General features: G+C 36.7%; 1 protein-coding gene across 8 annotated transcripts; it reads left to right on the forward strand.

Annotated features, from left to right (window-relative positions):
- The first annotated feature begins 464 nt into the window (after positions 1-464).
- Positions 465-25,768, forward strand: Rtnl1 (Reticulon-like1). Of its 8 annotated transcripts, none has more exons than XM_053757170.2 (7): positions 465-1,557; positions 13,392-13,427; positions 21,009-21,216; positions 22,741-22,842; positions 23,498-23,604; positions 23,965-24,070; positions 24,794-24,830. In XM_053757170.2, exons 1-7 carry the CDS (start codon positions 924-926, stop codon positions 24,813-24,815), a joined length of 1,215 nt encoding a protein of 404 aa, XP_053613145.1. In that variant the 5' UTR covers positions 465-923; the 3' UTR covers positions 24,816-24,830. The 8 variants fall into 8 exon arrangements, with proteins under 8 accessions (XP_053613145.1, XP_053613143.1, XP_053613146.1 ...); XM_053757168.2 differs by lacking the exon at positions 24,794-24,830 and adding an exon at positions 25,460-25,768 and having other exon boundaries at positions 470-1,557; XM_053757174.1 differs by lacking the exons at positions 465-1,557; positions 24,794-24,830 and adding exons at positions 3,468-3,656; positions 25,460-25,768.
- The last annotated feature ends 1,023 nt before the right edge of the window (positions 25,769-26,791 follow it).

Below are 26,791 nucleotides of genomic sequence, written 5' to 3' on the forward strand. Positions count from 1 at the left end.
TGCCATAGTTGCTTGATGATGAGAGAGATACCACATTATGTAGGTAACTTGTTTTGAGAAATTGGGGGATACTTGACATGACAACGTTATTTAAAAGTGGTGTAGTTTTCAAAATGTTACACAAAATTATGATGTTAATAACGTTCTAGGTCTATCTATTATCTAATAACAGACTTAGGTCTGTACAAACATGGAGCCCTTGTAAATCCATGAGTACAGGATCATCGATAGTCATTATATGCATAACTTTAAGTCTTATGCTTTTATAAGCAACGATTAACGATAACGATAATGGTAACTATTAACGACGATAATCCTGTACTGTATGATATTGATGCATTTACCAGTATATATCAAAATTTTAAAAAAATATTGATGCAAATCAGCTGTCAGAGGTGGATCGGTCGGTAAAACAGCCTCGGAGTTTTCAGAAAGTCAATACCAAGTCAAAACCTAGCTAGATAGGATTTTTGTTCCAAGTCTGGATTTTATTGTCTCGTTAAAGGCTTTGAAATTCTTTTGTATTTCACAACTTGTTTGCATTGAAGTATTTATCTATACTATAGTATTATTTTTTCTCCTAATCGTTTCAAGTTGTTTAAATTAATTGTTTTCGTCACTATTTGACTTTACGTTTAAATACCGGCGGAAGACATTCGCCTCCGCTGCACTGCATTGGTCCGGAACTCGGAGGGGTCGGCTATGAGTAATACCGTTTCTCGTGCTGAGTGACGTCGTGCAGCGGCTGCCTGCGAGCGGCTCGGGCTCGCACATCAGTCCGATACAGTGTAGAGGCGCGACAGGACCCGCCCTCTTTGCGCCCCCACACCCTCATTCGCAGTTTCGCACTTACGGTATTACCGCATTCTATTGATCTTCTAGAACGGTTAATACACATTACGTATCGTTATCAAAAACGTGATATGGATAGCGCCGACGCTCTTCTCGGAGGCCTTGCAGGCGGCGACGCCGTAGTTCCCATCGGAGCATCGCACTCTGAGCAATCTCTGAAGCGCGACCAGGATTCAACGGACGACTTCGAGCACCTGGACCGAGAGAGCAAACATGAGACTAACGAGTCACCTCTGCATCAACCGCGCATCGCCAGTCAGAATTTCCTCGCTATGGAACGCGATGATCCATTCGTAGATATGCCTCGTGCCCCATCAGTTGCAGAGAAACTAGCTGACCAGCTCGCTGATAAATTTACTGACAGCGAGTCGGACGCTGACACCGCGGGCGAGTCGCCCCTTCACCGCCCTAACCCGGTGCCGCAGGCTAAGCCTACCGTGCCTACGCCGGAACCGACTCCCGTGGCTCTTGATCCTACTCCTGTCCTCGCACCTACTCCAGCACCGGCGCCAGTGTTAAAACCAGCGTCGGAGCCGATTCCACCGGAGCCCAAACCTACTCTTGTGCCCGAACCAGTCCAGCCTCCCCTTGTAGCGCCTGCCCCAGCGCCGGCCCCGCAGCCAGCCGCTGCGACGCCAGAGCCCGCCCGTGCGCCTGTGGCACACGTCATCGAAGCAGAAGTCATCTTCTGCCAGATGGGACTTGGTAAGTATATTACACATACATTGTATTCCTGGTTACTATTCGTAGAGTAATAGAAGCTTGCCTGCCTAATTTCAATAGGTTTCGTTTATTATGTACCTACGTACATAGGTACTTCATAATATTACTTATATAACGTAAAGACTAAGACATTGATAAAGCTTGTTGTTTAATGATGAATCATTTCAACCACTACCTACTAGGTTCTTTCTTTCTTCTATTTTTGCGTGCTGATTTCATCACGAATTTTCGAAGTGCGCGGTAACGGGCAAAATAATGCGGCGTTACGGACTGTACTTTTTGTGCACACAAATGAGTCCAAACACGAGTTGTTTTCAAGGCAATTTGAATGCTATAGACCGTGAAGTATCACGTCTTCAAGCGTCAGTCTGTTAAAAAAAACAGAATTAAAATACTTTAATCAAATTGTACATGACTCAACATTAAAATTTAAGCCCGGAACATTTATGTACTTAGTAGGATGGTAGTAGGTTCCTATCATGGCGATAAGGCACTCCGTGCTGTTCTGTTTATCCATAGAGGGGGGGTTGATGAATTTGATAATGGCTTGGGTTTGCGATTAGAAACGACATCGAGAACGATGACCGCACTGCTGGCGATGCTGGCAGAGTAACGGCACCCGCTGAACCCCACGCCACGACGCCTCACTCGGGAGAATGGACGTGACTCATCCGGAAACGTATCAACTATATCTAAATATAGAAAAAAAAATGCAGTTACGTTCTGCAAAAACCGCGACCTAAATATGACGCGTTTTGTCCTAGATGGTTTGAATTTAGTGCAGAGTACATCGTGATAAGATAGATGTAGTTTCTCTAAAACAAAAAACATTATCTTACCTGACGGAACCACAAAATCTTCCGCGTGAGTAAATACCTACGCGCATGAGTTCATCGTCACCCATATTTTTGCTCCCGAGCTAAATACTTATTTATGTTTTGCTTTGAAGAGTGGCAGGCTATAATTTATTTATGGTAAAAATTCTAGATGTACTTTTTGTATGCCACAACAAATTCAGAAATTATTTTATGGGCATATCAAACTAAATGCAATGAAAATGATTAGGAAAATAATTAACTCTGTATAAACAAATTAAAATCACTAGAAAATACAAATAGGACATTACAAATACATTTAAATTCTTTAACTAACATAGTTATAAGTAATATTAACATACATGGACTGCCAATTTTCTGAAATAAATAAATTCACTCATTCATTACAACATGTATAGTATCCATCTATAGAAGTAGAATTATTATGAAAATTAAATGTCTGCGACGATACAAACACTACAGTAATGGCGTCAGCTCCAAAATCGATGCATTTCCAGGAACTAACCACCTACCGATGACTCATCGATGCAAATTATTAAAAGTTAGCAGAGTTTGAATATGATATGTTTGAATATGATTTGCACTGGCTCTTATCTTTTATATCATGATATGGCAATGCGTAATCGTGTGAAATAATCTGCAGAATTGATAATGTCGTAGACTGAGCTGTATTTTACGACTTTTTCTTCAGACTTTAATACAACATTTGAGTTATGAATATGTGTTGTTTCTTCTTCCAAAATATTGTAAGAAATACCTTGGATTATCTAGTTCTTTTTGCCTGCAAATATAACTATGCCTAGTAGAGACTTATATGCGTGATTACAATTAAATCTACTTCAGCATCAACTATTTGATTATCTTGCATAGATAAAGAGTCAACTAGCTGCACGAAATCATCGAGTACCATAAAACAGGTATTCCCTTCTCTCTTACTTCTTATCACAGCATTCCCGCCTATAGGAATACTAACTCGTAGTGGTCGTCGACGACACCATTGCTAATTTTAGAATCAGTGCAACCATACCGCGGCGCCCCGTGTCGCTCCGCACAAGCAAAGATTCCTCGGCCCTGCGCTCACGTCGGTATTGGCTCGGCGCTCCACGTTTTTCCAAACTGTGGAAATTGTTCTCATGTGGCTTATTGTACCTCGAGAGTGACTCACGGATTTGAATATTGACGCTTCCTTGTGTGGATTTTATTGTGAACAAAACATGGTATCCGGAAGCGGTGATGCCGTCACGAGTGAGTAGAAACCACATTATATATTCAATGCCGGTAACCAATCTCCAAGAATACGTCTTTGAATTGTCATTGATTGCAATCAATCGATAGACGCATAGTCCGGTTGTATATCTAACAGTGATGTCTTTGCAATTAGTCATGTTGATATACGCAAGGAGATAAATACTATTAATACTACATCCGTGACATTATTGGCTTAAAACTTGCGTCAGATCGTCACATCTTGAAATTTAATCTATAATTTGTAGGTATCGATCTGAATGTCGACTTTGTTAACATTGTAAATTTCAACTTTTCCCTACTTTTGTTTTCTACGATATGAATGAGATTTAAATTACATAATAATTTTCATTGACATTGAACGTGTGCTCCGAGTTTAGGAGTCCAATAACTCATTTGTTATTCCGGAATGCAGTAATATATTTTTTTTAAATAGAAGAAATTGGTGAATGTTGAGCTTGGCGCCAGTCGGTGCCAAACTCGCCAGTGTAATATCGCGTCTCATAGCCTTGCTTACAATACTAGGTTCATATGGAACTCTTATTGTTCAACTATCATTATTGTCAATAAGATAGAAAAAATTCCAAAATTAACAGCAGAAGAATTTCATATACTTTCCACTGCTACTTTAAACTCAAAAATTAATAAAAATCATGGATGTAACCTAAAGCAAATTTTTCTTTCGCAAGTTGTCTATCAATTAAAGTAGGTAGGTAGGTATATCCTACTCCAAATTATGAAAAATTGTGCGTGGACGGAACAGAGTATGCAAAGGTTTAGTCATATTGAAGAAAAAAATAACAACGTTGTTTGTGTAATTTTTCTGGACAAAGGTATTGTCAAAGTGCGCAGTATTTTTCGCATGGCCGGCGGGCGATGACTTCATTTTCCCTTCTCTCTGAACTCCCTTGACCTAATTCTGATCCCTTCGGCACGCGCCCGGATTTGTATTTCCCTTTGTTTGGGAAGCTGTGGCACCTGAGAGAATGACTGGTGTGACCCTCAATCTGTATTATTAAATCACGTTGTTACACAGATCAGTGATAGATTTCATTTAGTCTGTAAGTTTAAAAAGTAATTCTTGCGTGAATCCCATCGTTAGTAGTTTTGTTATTGTAGTTGTGTATACGACTTTGATTAAAGTTTTGGTTATTAAGCACTAAGACTTGTTCTACTTCCAGTCGCCAGGTCTTCGACCTTAACAATGCAAGCAGTACCGCTACTCTATATTGTACGTATTGTCGACACAGTCAAAGCTCCCTACTCTATTACAAAGAGACAAAATCTGCTTGAATTTGTTTGCTCTTTTTATTTTTCAAGTTCGTGCCTATAAGTAGATGCCTAGTTTCTATTTGATTTAAATGGGAGGCAGTCTTTTTGATTTTCTTTCTCTTTCCAGTTCTCCAACTTTATCTACACCCAAAATGACCTCAATACAATGTTCCGTAATGACGGTTATTTTTTCCAAATTTTATCAAAATCGGCCACTGGTTTAGTCTTGAATGCGCGATAGATAGACAGATAGACCTTTGTATTTTTAATATTACATGGATGGATATTATGGAAGTATGGATTAGAATCTGACGTAGTTTCACATCGGCTACTTCCTATTCGATTTTATTAGCCAAACTCGTCAATTTATTTATTGAAGTTTAGGTAAAAATTGAAAGTCCGAAATCACTTACAAATGCCCAGCTCGCCGCACCGTAACTTTGAACTGCACATACATGCACCCATGCAAACTTCAGTTTTATCTAGATCACCTTACGCCAGCCAGACCCTTTAGTCGCTCATCATACCTAATTGCGAGTTCGCTTGGGAACAAAGTGTGTAAGGAAAACTAAATACAGTCCATCCATATCAGACTAGACGCAATAAAGTAAGGGCTCCGAGCCCGGCAGTGGGTGGAGGGATCAATACGAGGGCTGCTATTTATGTATCCGGAATAACAAAATTAAACAAACATATATTATTACATATGGTTTTATTGTTTCTCGAAGTATTCTCCGCGATGATCTATGCACTTCTGCATACGATGAAACCAATTTTCAAAGCACTTTTTCCATTCTGATTGAGGTATGTCCAAAAAGTGTGTTTTGAACGCATCAACGGCCTCTTCGCGGCTCGAAAAACGTTGACCACGTAATTTATTTTTAATGTTTGGAAATAAATAAAAATCATTGGGTGCCAGGTCGGGGCTGTACGGCGGATGACCCGTCAATTCAATCTTTTGACCCTCCAAAAAATTATTTGTTTCAGCCGACTTGTGGCAGCTAGCATTGTCGTGATGAAGTATGATTCTGCGTTGTGGGTTGTTCTTTCGTATTTTTTCAAAGACTTCTGGCAAACAAATGGTGGTGTACCATTCAGAATTAACCGTCCTACTATTCTCTAGTGGCACTGTAGCTACATGTCCGTTGATACCAAAAAAACAAGCGACCATTTGCTTTAAAGTGCTTCTCGCACGAACAACTTTTGTTGGATTCGGTTCATCTTGAAAGACCCACACCGTTGACTGCTGTTTAGTTTCAGGGTCATAAGCATAGATCCAGGTTTCGTCACCTGTGTAGATATTATAAACAGCTTTTGACGTGCCACGGTTGTATTTTTTTATCATTTTCTTACACCAGTCGACACGAGCCTGTTTTTGATCTACGCTCAAGTTGTGCGGAATCCAACGCGAACAAATTTTTTTAACAATTAAATGTTCGTGTAATATCGCGTGTATACTCGTCATACTAATGCCCAGAGACGCCTCTATCTCGCGGTATGTAACATGACGATCTTGCATTACTAATTGTCGCACAGCATCAATATTTTGTTGTACCACTACCGATTTAGGACGACCCTCCTTAATTTCATCCGTGAGCATAGACCGTCCACGTTGAAATTCCTTAAACCAATAATACACAGTGGTTTTCGATGGTGCTTCATCTCCAAAAGTTAAAATCAGTTGTTCGATGCACTGTTTTTGAGTTAATCCACGCCGAAAATCATAATAAATCATCGCGCGAAAATGTTCACGAGTTAAATCCATGGCAATGAAGACAAGCTATTTTCAAAATTGGCGCCAATTGAAAAAAACAAATGACAGGGACATGAAAAATATTTATTCTCTAGCCGAAGAGTTCTATTTTCAAATGTTGTAATTACTTTTTAAATATTCTAGAATTATTGGCCAGTTCCGGATACATAAATAGCAGCCCTCGTACGTGCGCCTCCCGCCGACGCACACACGAACGCGACTCGCCTTCAATTCGTTATGAGAAGCCGCCTTGTTGCCGTCATGTGGTCTGAACTGAGCCTTACATGCATGGTATGAATGGTAATCGGTCGGGAGTCTACAATGTGGTACGAGAAGCAAAATCGGAATGTTTTTTAACAAAAGTTAACTTAGCTTCACTTATCCATTTATTCCAATCTACGTAGGCAACTAAGCTATAAAAAAACTGGCCCATCTGTTATTAAAATTATTTATGATTTTTTAATTATCTACGACTACGTAATAATTCGTGGAAAAACAAGTTGAACTAGCTAAATCCACTATTTAGCTAGTCTAGTTCGACTAATGGGATCTCTTCATCATTCTGCGGAGCACAGGAGAACAGGGTGTCATCGAAATCGAGAATTGTTTTCTCTATCATTTTCTTATGCCTCTACATGGATTTCTGTTTACGAATATGAATATCGTATCGTATCATCTCTATGCTGTGTTTATTTTACGTTGTATCTCTATTTACAAACAGTGCACCGTTTACGCTTGGAAATCCCTTCATTACCTTGTTTTACCTGACCTATAATTTGATCTTGCTAAGTACGACCTGATAACGCAGCAATTTCTTTAAAATATTAAATTTCTTTTTGCGTGTTATTTAGTGTTATAATTGTCACCAAGGGCGACCCTTAATGAGTCATTGGGGAATCCGTGATACTCGTAGTACCCCCTGTAAAGCCCGTCCGTGCAATACCAGAATTTTAATAAGTTTAGATAAGACACTTGTGCCTGTTTCCTTAATACTTATTACTGACTAGCTTTTACCCGCGGCATTTCCACGTTTATTTCGTGTTCTTATTATTGTCTATATCTTGGGTTCTAAGCATGGGATCGCGTTGAAATCTATACCAGATTGTTAGACCATCCGCTCTATAACTGTGACCGCATCAAATTTCATCCTGTAGATTCAGCGTGATACACGAACAAACATACAGACAAATGTTTTTGTTAAAGATTGTGACACATTCAGCTAGTATAAAAAGTCAATTCAAAGCATGCGCACTATGCGCAGGCATGACAACAAATATAGCAAAGATATATCGCTTTTCAGAACCTCATAAAAACAAAGTTTTTTGTTCATTTATCTGGTTGTAAAAGCAATAGAAATCGGTTCGTTGGAGGAGATAAATGCCACATAGGATCGCTGTACGCTCCAATCCACACGTTGAAACTAAAAGTGATCAGACCAGTATGGTATAATTCCGAAGAACGATCCGGTGCTATAAATGTGACTGGTGACGTCACGGTCATCGTCACTGGTGACCTCGATCTCTATTTTTATCACGGGTTGCTTCGTCTAGCTTGTCTTTACTGCCCCCATCAATCAAATCAGCATAATGATGCACCAGAGCAGTGCATCATATTTTAATGTTCCGATAACAATATGACTTAGGTCGTCGAGCGCTAGTATATTTCCATTAGCATATGTTATTGTTAAAAAAATGTGAAGTAGGTGGCTGACTATTTATTATTTAGTTTTTTATTTCTCGCTGTAGAAGGAGTGTCGTGCGTGATTATATGGCTTATAGCTCGGTAATGAGTCATAGTATGCTTATCATGCCCATAACAACCTGTGTCTTGAATGTTCCATGGCCACAGTGTTATAGAGCTGATCTGTCTGCTAGACTCGACAAAATTTATGAGACGAGTGTTGTTTTTTTATATAAATTAATTAAATATAGATTGAATTTCTTTTATTCTGACAATTAAGAAAATTTGTCGCCTATCCAGATGTGTTTTAGAGTATTTTCTAATATTTTCTGGTGTTCCATTATTTTATGACTTACCAAAATTCGATCAGGCGTGTGATTTTTATTTGGCTTAGAATGTTTTAAATACATAATTATTCTGACTCATTATCGTCACTCGCACCAAGGTGGTTATTAGGTGTTTGTGTCAAAGGTAGTACGAATGGTTATCATGCTGTATTGTTGCATCGAAGGTCCTGGGTTCGATCTCAAGATCGACAAGAAGACAAATGATCTCTTTCTGAATGATATGCATCTTGGATGTGATCTGTATATGTATTTATTATAAAATATATTGTCATTTATTTAGTTATCACATAAACTTACTTTGATGCTCGATCTGTGATATTCATTTCCATAGATTCCATACATATATTTTTTACACGCACATTTTTACAGTAGCTTTATGAGTCATTTATACAAAGTGAATGAATATGATAAATGATGACAAACCACATAGAAGTATTCATAGCACTAATGTGCATCGTTTAGGCGCGATTGGTCCAATTCGCGATTGGTCCAATTGTCCAATTCGCGATTGGTCCAATTCGCGGTTGGTCCAATTCGCGACTGGTCCAATTCGCAGTTGGTCCAATTCTCGGTTGGTCCAATTCGCGGTTAGTCCAATTCGCGATTGGTCCAATCATAACAATGAACAAGCTGTCCGCCCCAGCGTCGCCTGTGAAACATCTTTCCAACGATTAAAGACTTTTTTAATATGAGGACAGTAGTTTATGAGTTTATTCATATCAAACATACATACATACATACAAAAATATAAATTTTTCCTCTTTGTAATATTAGTAGGTATAGATGTATAGATTAATAATTATACAATTACACATTTTTATGTACATGTTTGTTTATTTATCATAATCATATTACCAATCACATATGTGTTACAAGCTTCTTATAAATTATAATTGTGTACTTCGTAAAAAATGAACCAAGTTCAATAAAAATCAAAAATATACTATGATCGTAAACTTAACACATTCATCACATCTTTCATCAAATATATAAGAGAAAAAAATGTTTATACTCTTACTTATCTCAAGATAAGGTAGAAAAAAACTATGGCTTTATATAAATATATACATACGTATTTTTAGTCAAAATTATAATAATGTTCAAAGATATAAATAAATGTGACAAAAATACGTTTTTTCTCTTACTTATCACAAGATAAGGGAAAAAACTATGGCCATATATTTATATATTCATACGTATTTTAGTCAAACGTATGATATTACAATAATCTTCAAAGATATACATAAATATGATAAAAATATGTTTTTTTTTCTCTTACTCATCACAAGATAAGGGAGAAAAAAAGATTACCATATTTATGTATATATTATACATATCAAATCAAAAGTATGTTAAGAAAATTAACCTTAAAGATAATATAACAAAATTTTTTTCTTACTTATTACTAACTAAAAAAAGGAAGAAAAAAATAAGACAGACTTATTTATGGCACTAGAAAATACATTCAAACAAAAATAAAAAGAACATGCTTTAACATAACTTTTTATCAATTTTTATATAATGACAATCGTAAATAGATAACTTTTTGAAAAAAAACATCAACTGTTATTGTTCCATTTTCTAGGCTTTTGAGTAATTTTTCATATTTTTTATCAAATAGAATGTCACAACTTCTCCTTTTGTTATTTACGTTTTTGAATAAACTTTGTGTTATTTTTTTATCATAATATTGACTTTCTTTTCGCAGTTTGTAAAGAAACCAAAACAAATTGGGTTTTTTAGAAATGCGTCGATTCAGCCGAGAATGCCAGCCCTCTAAAGCATTGGTTGTTCTATGGCGCTGATGAGCGCAGCTTAATATGTTTGGTGAGAGTCTTGGGTACCACTCCATCTCAAAATACTTGCGAAATTTGATAAATTTTTCGTTGTCTGAAGAAGATTCTAATATATATCTCCAAGCTTCCGGAATGCGACTAGCTGGAAAAAGAGGAATCACCGATGCCTTTCTAGTAATATTTCGACCCTCTCTATTTCTATTTAATTTAATCTTTTTGGAGTATCTCCATATGGCGTCATTAAAGTGATGGTAGCATCCACTTATTTTTGCCTGAGGGAAGACAGCTGAAACGGCGTTCATTTGCGCCTTCTCATAATCGCATTTAAAAGATTTGACGTTGATACCCAATTTTTCCTTTAATAATGCGAAAACACGTAGGTAAGTTTTTTCTTTTTTATTGGGTAACAGCGTATAAAAAACAGGTATAATATTTGTCTTCGTTTTCGTAGAATTTAAATCTAAATGTAGCACGTAAAGCTGGTAAAACGGCTTTGGAACTGTTTTAAAAGTACCATCTGCAAAATAACTTTCATGGTTCTTAGCAATTTTTCTACCTAACCTTGTCCCAAATATAAAAATTTTTTCTTCGTCTTCACATCTATCTTCAATCAACAAAAAATTATTTGTAAATGCTTCTGGTAATTTCAATTGTTTTGTGTTGTTACAATTCAATAAATTGGTTTTCAAATATTTCTTTCGAGCTCTGTATAATGAATCCTTTATCGTTCTAAATTTGGGAATAAACCTGGGATTTAAATTTTGAGTCTTTTCTTCAAATATATTTTGCACTGGGCCTAAATCATTGCATACCGCTTTCTTTAATGATGAAATTAACTTTGCTAATTTATTAGTGCAATCAGACTCACCACATGTATGTCCTGTTTTAGATTTCCTTAAAATAGTTTTCCTTGTTGAATCTATGGTTACAGTAGCACTACATATTTTTCTTTTGTTACATCTCCACAACGAACTGCCGTTTGTATTAATTATATTTAGATTATACCGGTGTCTCTTATAAAGCAGTGTGTCATTACCACGTTTGTTTTGAATAAATTCAAACTGTTCATTCTTTGTTCCGTCCATTTTATACTGAATTTGCAAATTTTCAAGTATGGAGCTCAAATGCAACGACTAATACCCCATTGCAAAACCGCACGTAACATGACAGATTTGTTATGACAAATACGATTTTTTTTACTACCTATCCTCAATGACGATTATATTCAGATGCGTTTTGTTTTTCTTGTAGCTCAGACAAAATTTTTCTTTATTATTTGTTTTTTTCTTAAGAGAATAAGAAAAGAGTATTTATACTCACAACAGAGGTTACAATTTACAACAGTTTTAACAATCGAGCAACCGATATAATAATTTAATAATCATTTCATTAAATATTTTTTTAAATTATATTACATTAAAATATACATTTATTTTTATAATATTTATGTTTTGTTCTAACGTAAATTTATTTTAATATTGTTTATAAAAATATTTTTTGACGACCGCCGTGGCGCAGTGGGAAAGACCTTGCCTCTGAACCACGGGGTCCCGGGTTCGATCCCCGGTCGGGTCAAGATGGAAAATGATCTTTTCCAGATTGGCCTGGTTCTTGGATGTTTATCTATAAATGTATTTGTTATAAAATATAGTATCGTTGAGTTAGTATCCCATAACACATGTCTCTCTTACTTTGGGGCTAGTTCAATTCTGTGTGATTTCCCATTTATGTATTTAAAAAATAAGATTTTGGACCAATCGCGAATTGGACCTATCGCGAATTGGACCAACTGCGAATTGGACCAAACGCGAATTGGACCAACCGAGAATTGGACTAACCGCGAATTGGACCAACCGCGAATTGGACATTTTTTGCATCTTTGGACCAATCGCGAATTGGACCAATCGCGCCTAAACGATGTGCATTAGTGCGAAGATTTACGCATTAATTCGCTGGCCAATGTTAGTGATTTCACTTTCATTACCAATGGACTTCCAATTATGCTCCATCCACACGCACCGCACATAACATTAAAGTAACGCACTGACTTATCAACGCTTGTGAAAGCTTTCATGCTTATCATTATCCGGGTATCCTTATCCCACTTCATGTGAGGCCAACTTGTGAGTCTTGCGTCCGATGTTAACTATCTATACTGTTGCCTGTTGTTTATTTGACCTTTAGTATCCGTAGGTAAATCGTTTTGTAGTAACCTACTAGATTAATGGCTATATAAAACTTCTAAACCTTTGTGAACTTCGATATTCGTGTAATAATCAACCTGATATATTCGATAGTCAAATAGGTAATAATATGTATATTTTTACGTAGAATTGAATTCTTGTAAATAAATAATAGGATAAAGGACTTATATTGCTTGCTTTACGTCAATGCTATGTGTAACATGCGCCCTTATTTATTATAACACGACACTAAATATAACAAACTAATCTAGTGGGCCTTTCAATCTGTTTCGAAATCCCGTCATTGTTTTTTGATAATATGGTGATGGTACATCGAGGCGCTGCATAAGTTGGAGGGTGGTAAGCGTTTTGGAAGATCCTGGTGCAGACGTGGTATGGTCCTATGGTGGAGTGCTGGTGACAGGAGTAGCAGGCATCAGGTGACGCGCATGCGCGGCGTCGGGGTGCGGGGCGGTGCGCGGGGCTGCGCCGCCAGTATCGACGCGAGAGTCGGGCGCGGCGCGCGTCCGTCCGCCGCCTTCTATCGCTGCACGCTCCGCGTTACGTAAATTGTCACCATGGCCGCCTCCGGGCCCTCCCTGTGCAGCGTCCTCAACCCGAGTAAGTGTCCGTCCCGCGACTACGCTTGGCCCGCTTCCTTTTCCTGTCGCGACTAACCCGCTAACCGCAGCCTTCTATTGCAGATGCCTGGTTCGACCCGCAGAGGCTGCATCCCGAAGGTGAGTGGTCGCCGAGGGCGGGTGGCAGAAATACGCATAGGTCGGCGCGCCGCCAACCGGGCTGCCCGGGCAAGCGCGCCGGCCCTGCGGCCCTGCACTGTGACCCAGTGACCGCTGTGTACAGCGTCAGTGTTGTCTGAGCTCAGTGTTGACACCCTCAGTGATCACATTATGGTGCCGCCACTGTCGCGTTCCGCTAGCGGCTGCGCACCACCGCCTCTCATTTGGAGACAGAACAATAATAACTTCATCATGTCGAGTTAAGGTCTGATATGCATGATCATCAATTGTATCACTAACACTTGCATATGTCAATCATTTGTCACGAATATGATATCTAACCTACTTTTACTGCTAACTGAATTTTATACATGTCTTTATATTTTATCTATCTTGGCTTACTAATTTACTAGAAAGGTTTCTTTTATATACTGTGTATGCACAGTGTGAATTCCTGGAACAGGATCTATTACACTATCAAATTCATTTATTCAGGAAACTGCCGGTATTTAGATGACTATTTTGATTCCCAGGAAAGCCAGATAATACTCGCCTACATCGAAGTCATAACACTTCTAATCACTGTTTACAATCAATTGAACCCTGACTTTTGTTCATATGACAATGTTCTCATTTCAATCTTTAACTTTTACTTATTGATGTTTTTATTTTTTCATTCACGAATAGGTATTAAATTTAGCTTGTATCGCTCCAGTTACTTCGTTGATTAATAGTATCCTTATGTAGTGTGCACTGAATTGATAGCCAGATTGGTAGGCCCAGCAGTGCTCCGCACGCATGCGCCCGCTCACACTTGTCCGCCACGAAACATCACCTCTGCTCTGCCAAGATTAAATTAGACCAATTTGATCTGACATTGAAGTCTTAGGCAAACTGATTTACTATTGTTAATTATTTCATTGTTGAAAATAATTTCATAATTTTGGCTTCTTTCTTTTAAATATGTATACAGAGACAGTGTCACGCATGCCTATTAGCCAACCACATACTGGTGAAATCGTAGTGATTACAATTTTCTTATATCAGCAGCATTTTTTGTCGAAATGCAAGCTGTAGTTTTCGGCTCCTGTATGAGTAATTATGATTTCCCAACATCTCGGCGATACTAATTAAGTTAGAGTTATGTAGTTGGTGTAGTCACTGGTGGCTGACGTCCGACCGTTGCTATTTGCTAACACTTTGAGGTTCTAATAGCAATACGAGGTCAGTAATCTGCTTCTCTTGTTTCTATCCGCATAAGAAATTCTATCGGACACTCGAGGCCGAGTTGACTCAGTCTACGGATGAATATGATACGTGTGTGTACACGGAGCATCGCAAATGTTTCAGGGTACTACGATTATCCATATACATTGTTTTCCGCGACCCCCAATCATTGAAAAGGTTTCTTAATTAAGTTTGTTCGAAGAAAGAAATCTGTAGAAGCATTGAAAGTCTTTACCTCCCCGTAAATCATTATCCGAAAAAACTTCACTATAGAACCACTCTGCATATAATTGTAGTTTTAAAGTGAAGTGAGTGGGATTTATTAACATAAAGATTCGATGGCACGTTGCCTCCACGTGATCCTTTTTATCTTGTTTTCTACAAATGCAATAGTTAAATGAGTTATGTTTAAAGTTGACACAATATGATTAATCCTATGACGCAGTTTCATGATAATTTCGTCATAATTTTTATCTGTTATATCTTTCTGGCTTCGATAAAGTATAAGATTGCACTTTCTTTCCAAAGTTTATTGTAATTTTTATCAAAATACACACGCAACGGTTCTTCAGTCTGCGTAATTTTGATAAGATTTTTTTTAAACTTATTCCCCTCAAAAGAGTTTTAAGAGTATCTTGTAAACTAAACCAATAATTATTAGTTTTATTATTTGTGTTGGCATGAACTCGAATCTCAAGTCAAATACTTTCTTTTTTCATCCAAGCTGGCTATAGTGTGTATATATCGGGTGTTATTTGCATTGTTGCAGTCTGTCATTCCTATAAGTCAGGGGTTACACTGACTAAACTACCACTTAGAAATGTTTACGATTTTCAGAAGTGGACGCTACAACAAAGAAATTAAATATATCGAGTTGCTTATTATTGAATGGGGTAAAATATAAACAAAATAAGGTCGTGTGTAATCTTGTTTGTATAATCCGCCTGTAGACTGGACACAATAAGCTGGAATCTACCTTTATAATAAGAAGTCTTATAATTTGCTGACTGTATTGCAATTCCTGCTTTGCAAAAGCAAATTTGGATGTATTTTATACAAAATAGAGATGTTAGTATTATAGTTCTCACATAAATGGTTCGGTGATAAAGTATTGCCTTTATCACCGAATACCGTGGATGACTGGAATACTTTGCAAAGATTTGTCAGTCTAGCGACTGGACTGTATACAAGACATTCCCATCCCATCAGACGGAAGTGTCGCGTTATTTTTGTTCTCACTGGGTAGCTATGCCATTGTACGAAGGAATATTTCTGTTATATACATTTAACTCGTTTCTATCCGGAATTTCACAGCTCCGCATTCTCTAACTCCGTGAATTTTGGCAGTGAATCTGTTTAAGAAAAGTTCATTAGTATTGTTAGCTATAGGTAAACGAACGTCTGAAACCTAATAATCTACTTACTGACTTAAACATTAGAAAAGTAAGACAAAACTAATTACAAAAACGCTTGGTAAAGAAGCTAATGGAAGACGAAGGGTAGAATAATAATCCATTCTTCTAAAGAAATTCCATATATTATTCTATCGAATAGTTTACGAACAAAATAGCTAATATTATAAGAAGTTATTACAACGATATGAAATTAATAATTGAACACGAGATAGAATAAGTGGAACAGTTCCCCTTTAGTTTCTGCTTCCGCGGCCGTGTGTACCATTTAGTTTGGGTTAAGATTTCAGAAATACGTGAGTAATAAGGCTTCTTTCCTTCTCGAATTCTAAGATTGACCTGACTTTTTCCACAAGTTTGGCCGGTGGTGTACCAGATTGGGACTTGAGACCGGGACGTGCTTGAGTGGATTCTTTTATTATCTCCTTCTTCTATTATGGACGAATGTTTAATGTCGATTCGCCTTTTATAATCAATTTTACTTTTTTCATGAATACTAGGTAATGTTTTTTCATGAATACTGTTGTTGAATCGTTTATATTTTTCTTGAAGATAGATATATTTCTAAGCGAAAGTGAGGATATTAGTAATTGGATGTATGTAGATTATTCCTTATCAAAAAATATTTTATGCGGCTTTCGATGAATTTTTTTTAGATAGGTAAGACAGGTAGGTACGCAGAACCTGCGTTTGTTTCAATCGTACGTAATCATCACTTTACCTTGAAAAATAAGTAAAATGAAAGAATTATCATCTTACAAGCAAATTTATCTTTGTTGAGGATAAAAACAAAGTGACAAAGTGATGTAAATTTAAACATTGTAATGGTACAGTCATTTTGAAAAGTTATTGGCAACATTTAAAAAGTAATAAACCATGTGATGGAATATCCGCGAAATAAACTAATCAGTTGGAAACTGCCGTATTTGAAAAACCTTCAGCGGTTTTCTTTGCGTTGTTTTTATTTTCAACGTCGTAAGCTGTGGAGAGCTGGTTCAAAATAAACTAACCTAATCCTTTGACTTCAAAAGATAAGTCCAAAATATCACGTTGCTAATTTTATATTGTATCATCTGCCTTACCTTATGCCATTTTATCTAGGGTCGGCGCATAATGTTCTTGGTAAGGTTATGTATTGTATATAAGGTCACGCACAGCTCGGGTGAATATTTATAAATAATTTTTAGTATACTTGGAAAGGTACAATAAAATAAATGTGTACCGTAACTGGCGGAAATGTATACTTTATTATAGGTATATATGTTATGATGGTATTTAATGATACACTATGTATCCTGCTTATCTTCAGCAAGAACTAGGTGCACCCGGTCATAGATGGGTGTAAGATTAATTTTCCCATATTTACGTTCTAACGATGAAAATAAAATAAAAGACCAATGCGACGTTTATACAGTTCAATAAATGCAACACATTCTCTTGGTGTGTAATATAAGTTAATGGAAGAAATTACACGGCCATCAAACAAAGTTCGATATTAGTGCAAAGTAGCAGCGAGGTGAATGTGCGTTGGTCAATGCACCGGTTATCATCAAAGTTATCAACTGTTAGCTACTTTAATTATGTCAATATCGTTTCAGACAATAACATGATAGTGCCACGTTTTACCAAGGAAAGCAATATAAGATGAACTTTATTGTGTAAAGGCCTTCACACAAGAATACAAGCCATCATAGGCGATTCAGGATTCAGGATTACAATTATGATATCAAGATCCATCTTTCTTTATCTCTTTAAATCATTAGATTATCCTAGCTCAGTGTTATAAAAATAATTCAAATGGTTGAGGTAAAAGTTGAGGAATCAACAATCAATAACAGTTAAACGCATGATCGTGCAGTAACTGCATACGGGTCGGTACTCGGAAGCAATCGATTCTAAGTCATTGACCGCTGTACTACGTAAGTACATGGGATTATGTACTTATGTATTTTCTATCCGTAAATATCAGACATGTTATTGATGAGAATGACTGTTAAGTTTATGTGAAGTTGGTATTCTATTGGTTCTGTGCATTGGTTTCACTTTTTATTAGGCGTTCCAAAATGTCAATAGTTTACAGCTTTTTGAGATATATTGATTTAAAGTGAAGTGGAGGTCTAATTTCTAAATATTTTGTCATCCCACTTTCCCACCAAACCTACCCGGTTTGTCTGTAGGACCATCTGTCTCTCTATAGTAATTAGAAAAAGTGAGAGGAAGAAACTTTATAATCATAAATTGCATGTATCTTGACTTGAAAGTCTAGTGTTAAGATATGCTCGTTTTAGCGCCTGCGTGGTTATTTTGGCAACGATGCGCATGGTCGTAAAATCGATTAGTGATTGATGGAGCGTAGGCGCACACAACACTGGAGTAAAGCATAAAATCAATATGAGAATATTAATGCTTTAAAATTTACTATTGTTGATTTTGAATGTGCTATTCTTCACGAGTCTTCTAATGTACACACGCAAAGTTATAAAAACGGACACAATGTGAAGTATTTTCTTAATTCATTTGTGTAATACCTATATGTATAAGCTCATTATTAGTATCAGTTTGCGTTCCTAATGGAGAGATTCATTAAATATTGAACAGTTTGATAAAAATTAATCACATGTTGTCTGTATACTACTATGGATATATTTATGTTGCTTTACAACTTATTATACGGTATCTTCGCTGATTAGGCACTAATTATAGGTTCTATTCATATTTCTTTAGGAGACACTTTCTAGCTGGATTAACGCACACTCATTGTTTTGTTAGGTAACTGGATATATTTATTTCCTTACTTTTATTTAGTAGTCAAAAACTATTTTGCTAAAGAAAAGCGTAGCTTTAACTTTTCTGTAACAAATGTGAGGTGGCCAAACATGTAGGTTTTATAGGTTTTAAGACAAATGTATGTTAACACCTTAGGCCATCCGGCTCTCATCCTTCTGACGTGCATAAAAATAAAAACAGAAAATCAAAACTTTTCAACTACGAGACCTGAAAGCGTAACAAAATTTCACAATTACTTTCTCGTCATTCGATCATCCTATACACAGATCATTTGATCAAAGTGAAGTCATCGACGTTTAAGTCTGCATTTTCTGAATTTAGACACTGTCCGTGACTCATTTTGGACTGAAGGAATCTCATCACTTTTATCAATCGGCCATCTGGCTGCACTTGAATATTAATAAAATTCAATCCAATCAATCTGATCAAAATAAGAGATAATGGTGTTTCTGCTACGTCGGAATCGGTCGCAGAATTTGCGTATTGCTGATAACGTGCCTCTAAGAGTCTGATAAGAGTTGTCAAACGGGATAGTTTACGGTTTGTTTTCACGGGCGTCAAACGCGGTGGCGTCCGGGTGATGGTGTCAGCAGGCGTCGCGGGTGACGTGTGTAGAAAGGTGGGTCCGCGTGGCACTGCGGCCATGTGCGGTGCCTCCGCCCGCTCGCTCACTCCGCCGACATGGCGCGCCCTAAGCAGTCGCCTCGCCACGCAGCTCAGTACCAAGACCTTCCACCCCGCGGCCCAGGTATAAGCCCTTACCCTACGCTACAGATTTATTCTACACTTGCGTCGTAACCGGTTATTCTGTTCACGTCTTGTAACTTGTATAGTTGTAGACAGTGCTAGTGGAGGCCCTATGGATTCAGCGGACCCGTGAGGACGTGGATCTGGGAAACTCGTGAGACATTTTGTGTGAATTAAAATATGTAAATGAAGTATTGTCTTGACAAAGTTGTGTGAGATGCAAGTTTGTATTTAGCCCAAATCATGAAGATGTAGCCTCAGTCAGCTTAAAAATTATATGATAAGTGTAAACATATTGCCTTAAAACCTACGTGTTTGGCGAGATTTTTATATATGGTAATATAATAAAACAGGTTCCTTCATCATATAGAAATTTGACTACATTGAACTTGTTTTTCGATTGCGTTAAATTTTTCACTGCACCGTCATCACTAAATACTACTGTCATTGTATATTTTTTTGATTTGCTGACTTACAAAATTACGAATGTACTAAGATGTCATCAAAATTCCGAGTTTATCTTTCAAGCTTCTCAAATACTAGTTTTATCTGTTGTTATTATTTATCATTGATACTCATGTATAGTGTTTTTAAAATGATCGCAGAGAATGGATGGAGTTATTTTTTCTGTCTCTATCACCAATGTTATAACGGCGTTAGCTTTGTTACGGTGGCTTACTTCTATTATGGTTCCAATATTGGGATATACTGATACTGACTTACACCTTTCAAAGCTATTTATAGCGGTTTATCAACAGAGTCATAACGGTGTCTCACTGAATTCAGTTTGTTTTTGACTTGCATGATAGAGATTTCTTCAATTATTTAGTTCAAATCTCTTTTTATGTAAATGTACTTAGTGTTTAGATATATTTATGTAGTTAAAACTGCTTGGACACATAGGTATTGACTGGATGTCTCTTTGGCTTCGAGATCCTAGTGTGATTGTTTGAAAGGAACTGCTTTCGAATTGAATAGAGCCATAATATAATTCAACTAGTGAAATGAAGAATTAACTTTCGCTTTTACTACCATTGAGATTTGTTTTATTTTTAGTTGCTTAAAGATCCGCAATAGACAGGTCTATTAGTTAATAGTATTAAACCCAGCGAATAAGTAAGAAATAACTTTTTTTAAATAAGTGTTTAGTATTTTATTTTCACAATTTTATTTTCTGTTTTTAATTTCAATAGATAGAAAACCATCCAAGTATAACAACTTCGTTGATTCTACATCGTAGTCTAATATTATCTGGGGCCCGATTGTCACGTAATCGAAGTTTAATTTTCTCCAGGTTTTTTTGAAAATTTACGTAATGATCTTCAATTGCGCGGGATTCATGCTGCCATTTCCTTGCGACGAAAACGATATACATTTTGATAATAAAATTATTTCTTACGTGTTCCAGTGGAGTCTCTGATCTACTGGCGCAATGCGGCGCGGTCGGGGGCAGCCCTGGGCGCCGGGCTGGTGCTCCTGATAGCTCTGGCCTGCTGTTCCGTGGTGTCGGTGTTAGCCTACGCCTCCCTCCTCGCGCTGTCGGCGGCTGTCGCCTTCCGCATATACAAAAATGTGCTCCAAGCCGTACAGAAGACTAATGAAGGACATCCATTCAAGTTAGTATCTATGTAAACATGTTTTTGTATAGACACATACATGCATCTACCCAAAATGTTGTCAAACTCTCATCTCTAGACTTTCTCTTGTGGCTTTCCCCATTTTTTCCTCAGCCAAATGCGTCCAGAAGCTTACCAGGAATCAGCCCATCATTTACCTTTCTTGGGCATCCTTAGCTGAACGGCCATTGGGAAATGTGTATGTTAGAACTATGTTATGACGTCGCAGTACGTCTTGGCTCCGTAATTTTCTATAGGTTTTGACACTGACGTGCATTGACGTACAATGAAACTTCATACAATTTCTACATTGTATGAAGTTTCATTGTACGTCAATGCACGTCAGTGTTCTACATTGTTCTGCGTTGTCTATCGACGGACGTCAAAATGACGGAGCACGACTAAGCAATGGGGCATAGCTCTTAGTTGGTCACAGTTGAAACCCTCCTCCTGGACTGACTTGATAAGCCAGCAATTTACGAATTTGCCCTACTCGTATCTGCCAAACTTTATTTTGCTGAAAGCCGGAACGTAACCTCCAAATAGGAAATAAAATTTAATGTCGTGAGAACAATCCTTATTTCTCACCAGTTGCATTGCATCAATAAGGTATATAGTTATTCGGGAAACAGTTTTTGAAATAACTCTATCTTATACGCACTTTAGCACTACTCTGTATACTTACTAAGTATATTACGCATTCAGTTATAGGCAGATAAGAAAATAGTGGCATCGTAACATTTTATGACTCGATTGTACACTTACTTGTTTTATTGCCGAAATATTTATTGCAGCTGATTATAAAATAGTTAAAATAAATAACAGCTGGCCAGGTCATATTATGTGAAAATAATTTGAATGATTTTCAGTATTTATCTATATTGCATTGACTACTAGAAGTCGATTTTATCACATCATCATATTCGTCAAAATAATAGTAAAATCTGCTTGAGCCAAAACACTTGCACAAATGTTGTTATAATAATAAAAATAACTTATACTTACTCAGTTTAATAATGTTATTATGGCATATTTTTTGTTTTAAACATGTACAATTCTGTGATTAAAATTTTTCGATAAATATAAGTAAATTTTTACCCTATGCCAAAACGTCGACGTCCGAATGAATAAAACTGTTTTCACAAGGCAGAAAGCAGCTTCGTTTGAAATGTGTTTATTCTGTGAGGTGTGAAAGGTGATTATAAGTCAGTCCTTCATTTACAAGCAGATCATATTTTAATGAAATTTTTGATCACAATTTATTTTTTCTTGGTCAGATGAAAACTTATTTGAGTATCGATAATACATACCTAGTCAAAGCTATATGTTTGTGTTACAGTCAAATCTAAAATATAAATATACAATGAGAATGTTTCTTTTTTTTTTTAAATTAAATTGCACAAGCTGAGCAGTATTTATCCATCCAGCCGGCTAGTTTTTCGGACGATCGTTTCTATTCTATATTTTAAAAAAAAACGTTTAAATGATTGAACATTCATGATGACAATACGTTGCGTATTGCAGATGGCTGTTGGAGCAAGACATCAGCGTGCCGGCCGAGCGCGCGCAGTCGCTGGCCGCCGCCGCCACCGCGCACCTCAACGCTGGGGCTAGCGAACTCCGCAGGTTATTAGCTTTTATCTACTTCCATTTATAAATAACTTTATTGCATTAAATATATGTTACTTACCGTCCCGTCTGTCTGTAATCAAATCTTGCAGGTTTTTCACTTCTTGGTTGTCATACAGACTTGATTTCCAGGTAGCTTCAGTTTCCATGAAAATGCATTATTATCGTATGCATGACCTGATCGTGCACCCAGGTTCGGCTCCCAAAGAGTCTCCTCAACTGCTGACGTACATGACCTTTTTTGTCACGCGATGAATGCAACAAGATCTCTAGACTTAGTTTTAACTATATGTACATTTTTGACGTCAATAAGTGATATCTATATGTGGAAATAGCTGATAGTCTATTTAAAGAAAGAAAAGACTACATTAACTGAACATATATTAAATTAATATAAGAAAAAATAGAGGAAGATCGTTGCCCAGCAGTGGGACATGTCGTCGGTTAAAAAAAATATATTAATTTTATTTATTTATTTATGTACACTACATAACAGTGTAAATATAAAACTTACAAATAGGAAACTAAGTACTTATTTCTATAGAAATTTCTTCCAGAAGACCCGCGAAAGAAGAATGGGAAAAAAAGAGGCATTGGCGTGTACAAAACAGAAAATTACAATTAATTAATGAGCATTGCTGGTGTTCCTCAGGCTGTTCCTGGTGGAGGATCTGGTGGACTCCCTGAAATTCGGCGTCCTGCTGTGGTGTCTCACGTACGTCGGCGCCTGCTTCAACGGAATCACGCTCATCATCCTCGGTAAATACTCTATTTTTTTCTTTTGCTTCGTTTTATTTGGCCACTGTTGCGACGAACGTATGCACGATTTGTTAATTGGCAATAATGTTAGTTCTTCTTTGGCAACTGACTGTGAATCTCAGTTGCTAGTGTATGGAGTAAAACGATTTTTCTTGATTTTCATATGTATTTCTCTTCCTTATTTAAAAATGTTTTTCTCCATGCAGTTGTTTAAATTTACTAAAAAATAAATGTTTAAAATTGTTTAAAAATAACGGAGACCTTGTAAGGACGTTGCTTGTTTACAATTTCCAAATTAGCTTATTCCCCTATCTCAGTCTCCCATAGTTTATATCTAATGGAAAATAACGCATGTTCCAGGCTGGATAGCGCTGTTCACATTGCCGAAGGCGTACGAGATGAACAAGGCGCAAGTGGACGCCAACCTCGAGCTGGCGCGCGCCAAGATTAACGAGATCTCCGCCAAGTGAGTACCTACCTTTGTCTGTCACATACAAAGTGTGGCTCTTCGCCGCTATCATTCTCTGTCTGGCTGGCTTTTATTTACTCATGGATATGTATTACGATGTAGTTTTCAATGTTAAAAAAAAGTATATGTTTCACCGAAAAATGAAAGTCACAGATTCTAACAAGGGGTCGCAAACAGACGAGTTATGGATCGTACTTTATTTCGAGTCAAACATGGAATTTAATTCTTCAGAACAGGTGTCATATAAAAATCTAAAACTCTCCTGGTTATATCCTCTGGAGCTGGGGCGGATCTCTAGAGAGAATTACTTCATTAAAAAAGTTCTATAGTATAACTTTTTTACCCAAAAATTGACGTAAAGGAATATGATTATATTCTTTTATGAATAACAAGGTTAAAAATTAATTGTGGGCATTGGCATTATTGTATCTCTACATTTGTATATTAACATTCATATATGGACATTCATGGTCCATATCACAACATGGCAATATGGCACACCCTTGCAATCCAATCGGAATGTCCACATTATATGACAGATTAAAATTTGTTTGCCGTTTACGTTACTGGAAAAAATTAAAAAAGTAAATTAATTAGCATTAAAAATAGTATACAATTTTTTTACGATTTTAATAATGGCATTTCCGTCGCGTCGCAAGTGTAACCTTTTAATTTACATAGGTAATTAAAGCGATGTACCAAAAGTTACCTAATTTGCAGGTACATACAGTTTACGTCATAAAGGTAACAGTCTGTTAAGTAATTGTATAATTTATTTGTCACTAATATAAAATGTTGTATGTGTGACAAAATAGCTGAAGTATCAACTGTATATAAGTTAAACTTGTTTAACGAGACTGTAAAATAATAGACTATACTTACAATTTATGTTTCTTTTTGCATTTCTTGTAAATAAAATAAAAATGTTTATTTATTTGTTCAGAGATACTCTAATGGACAGACTGTTACGTTTTGTTCTTGTTTTTTTTTTATTATTATTAATTCATATGTTATTCGCTTGCCCTTTTCCTAGTACAATTTGGATTAATTTTCGTTCATTCATCCATAAGTCCACATGAATCGCCTCGGGGCAGTCCGCTTTCGTGAGATTTCCTGATAAAAAATATTCTTTATGTTATTCCTGGATATTATTCCACCAAATTTTATCAAAATCCGGGCTACTGCTTACGCCCACAAACCTGTTTCTAATGTAGATATTATCATGTATTTGATTCCGTCCTAGTTTTCCGAATAAATAAATAAGAGTTTTTGGCATTGGAACAAAATTCCAGGAATGGAACAAAATTTAATTGCTGTACGTACAGATCTCAGAAAGAATAAGAAAGTCATATAATAAATAACAATGTAATTACGTTTGTGTTGCAGAGTGAGGGCAGCGGTGCCGCTGGGCAGGAAGTCAGAGAGTGAGAAGGACAAGTAAGCGGCGCCAGCCACTTCGACGCGACAGCGACGCGACTCTGCCGCCACCGCGCCGCGACCGCCGCCACCGCGCCACGCGGCGCCGCGACCGAACACAGTTCTTTCATTAGCGCCGGAGTACTTCAATCACTGTTTGTTATATTTATTATTATTGTAATATTAAAGATAATACTTTACGTGTAAAGCTTTATGAGACGAGTCATGCGGAGATTGTATTTGCTTTTTGAAATTTTAAATTAAAATACCTGTCGAAAATGTATTTTTTTTATTTGAATCCATGTCGTCCCCAAGATCATATGCTTAATGCTGCAATATACAATATACTAGCAGTCCCGCCTTCGCCTATGTTACTCCTGAATAGTCCTGAAGGTTTCGTTTATTTTTGTGCAATATTTCATCCAAATCGGCCCAGTAGTTTTTGGTTTTGTTTATTACAAACAAAAATAGAAAACTTTTCTCTTCTTAATAATATTACTCGCTACTGCTCGAGGCTTCTCTCGCGTTTCCAATTTCCCACGGGAACATCCTTCTTAGTACTTCAAACTACATGTATGCAAAATTTCAAGAAGATTGGTTGAGCAAATTTTCATTACATTTATAGATCTTTATATAGTCTTCAGTCTCAAGAAAATAAATGGAACTTAAAAGTAAATCTCACCTCCACCATCTTCATTTTTATAAAAAAAAAAGGAGCTAGATACATATGCCGTTACTGTATACAGTACTCAGCAGAAGAGCAGTATGTATTTACAATATTCTTACATATTACACTTCTTATTCCAAATATAAAAAAAATGTGCTAAGTTGAAAAAAATAAATAAAGCGTGAAGAGATAACAAAATAACTTTTGTACTTTCGCATTTATATTATTATTTAGGATTTAGTGTGGACAAATCTGTCATGAAAACAGATATAAGAACATTGTGTTCTTATCATAGATGTAATAAACAAATATAAGAACCATGAAATTAGTAGGTACTCCGAGCTATTAATTTCACGGTTCTTATATTTGTGCATGTAAGGAAATCCTAGAGAAAAAAATATTTAGCAGGTATTCTACTTTTGGTTGCATTGATGTTAAGCTGAGAAGAAAGAGGACGAATAGGTGAAAATTATGGATTTAGTACGTACTTGTACCTACTAATTGCATGGTGAAAATGTATTCGGATAAAAACTTAGAACCCTGGGGCAAGATTGAAAATCTTCAGAACTTTGCTGGCCATCTCTGGATATGGCACAGATATAAAAACACTAAAACATTACATTTAAGGGATATGG

Source organism: Plodia interpunctella, chromosome 16 (assembly GCF_027563975.2).
Source record: "Plodia interpunctella isolate USDA-ARS_2022_Savannah chromosome 16, ilPloInte3.2, whole genome shotgun sequence".
Lineage (NCBI taxonomy): Eukaryota > Metazoa > Arthropoda > Insecta > Lepidoptera > Pyralidae > Plodia > Plodia interpunctella.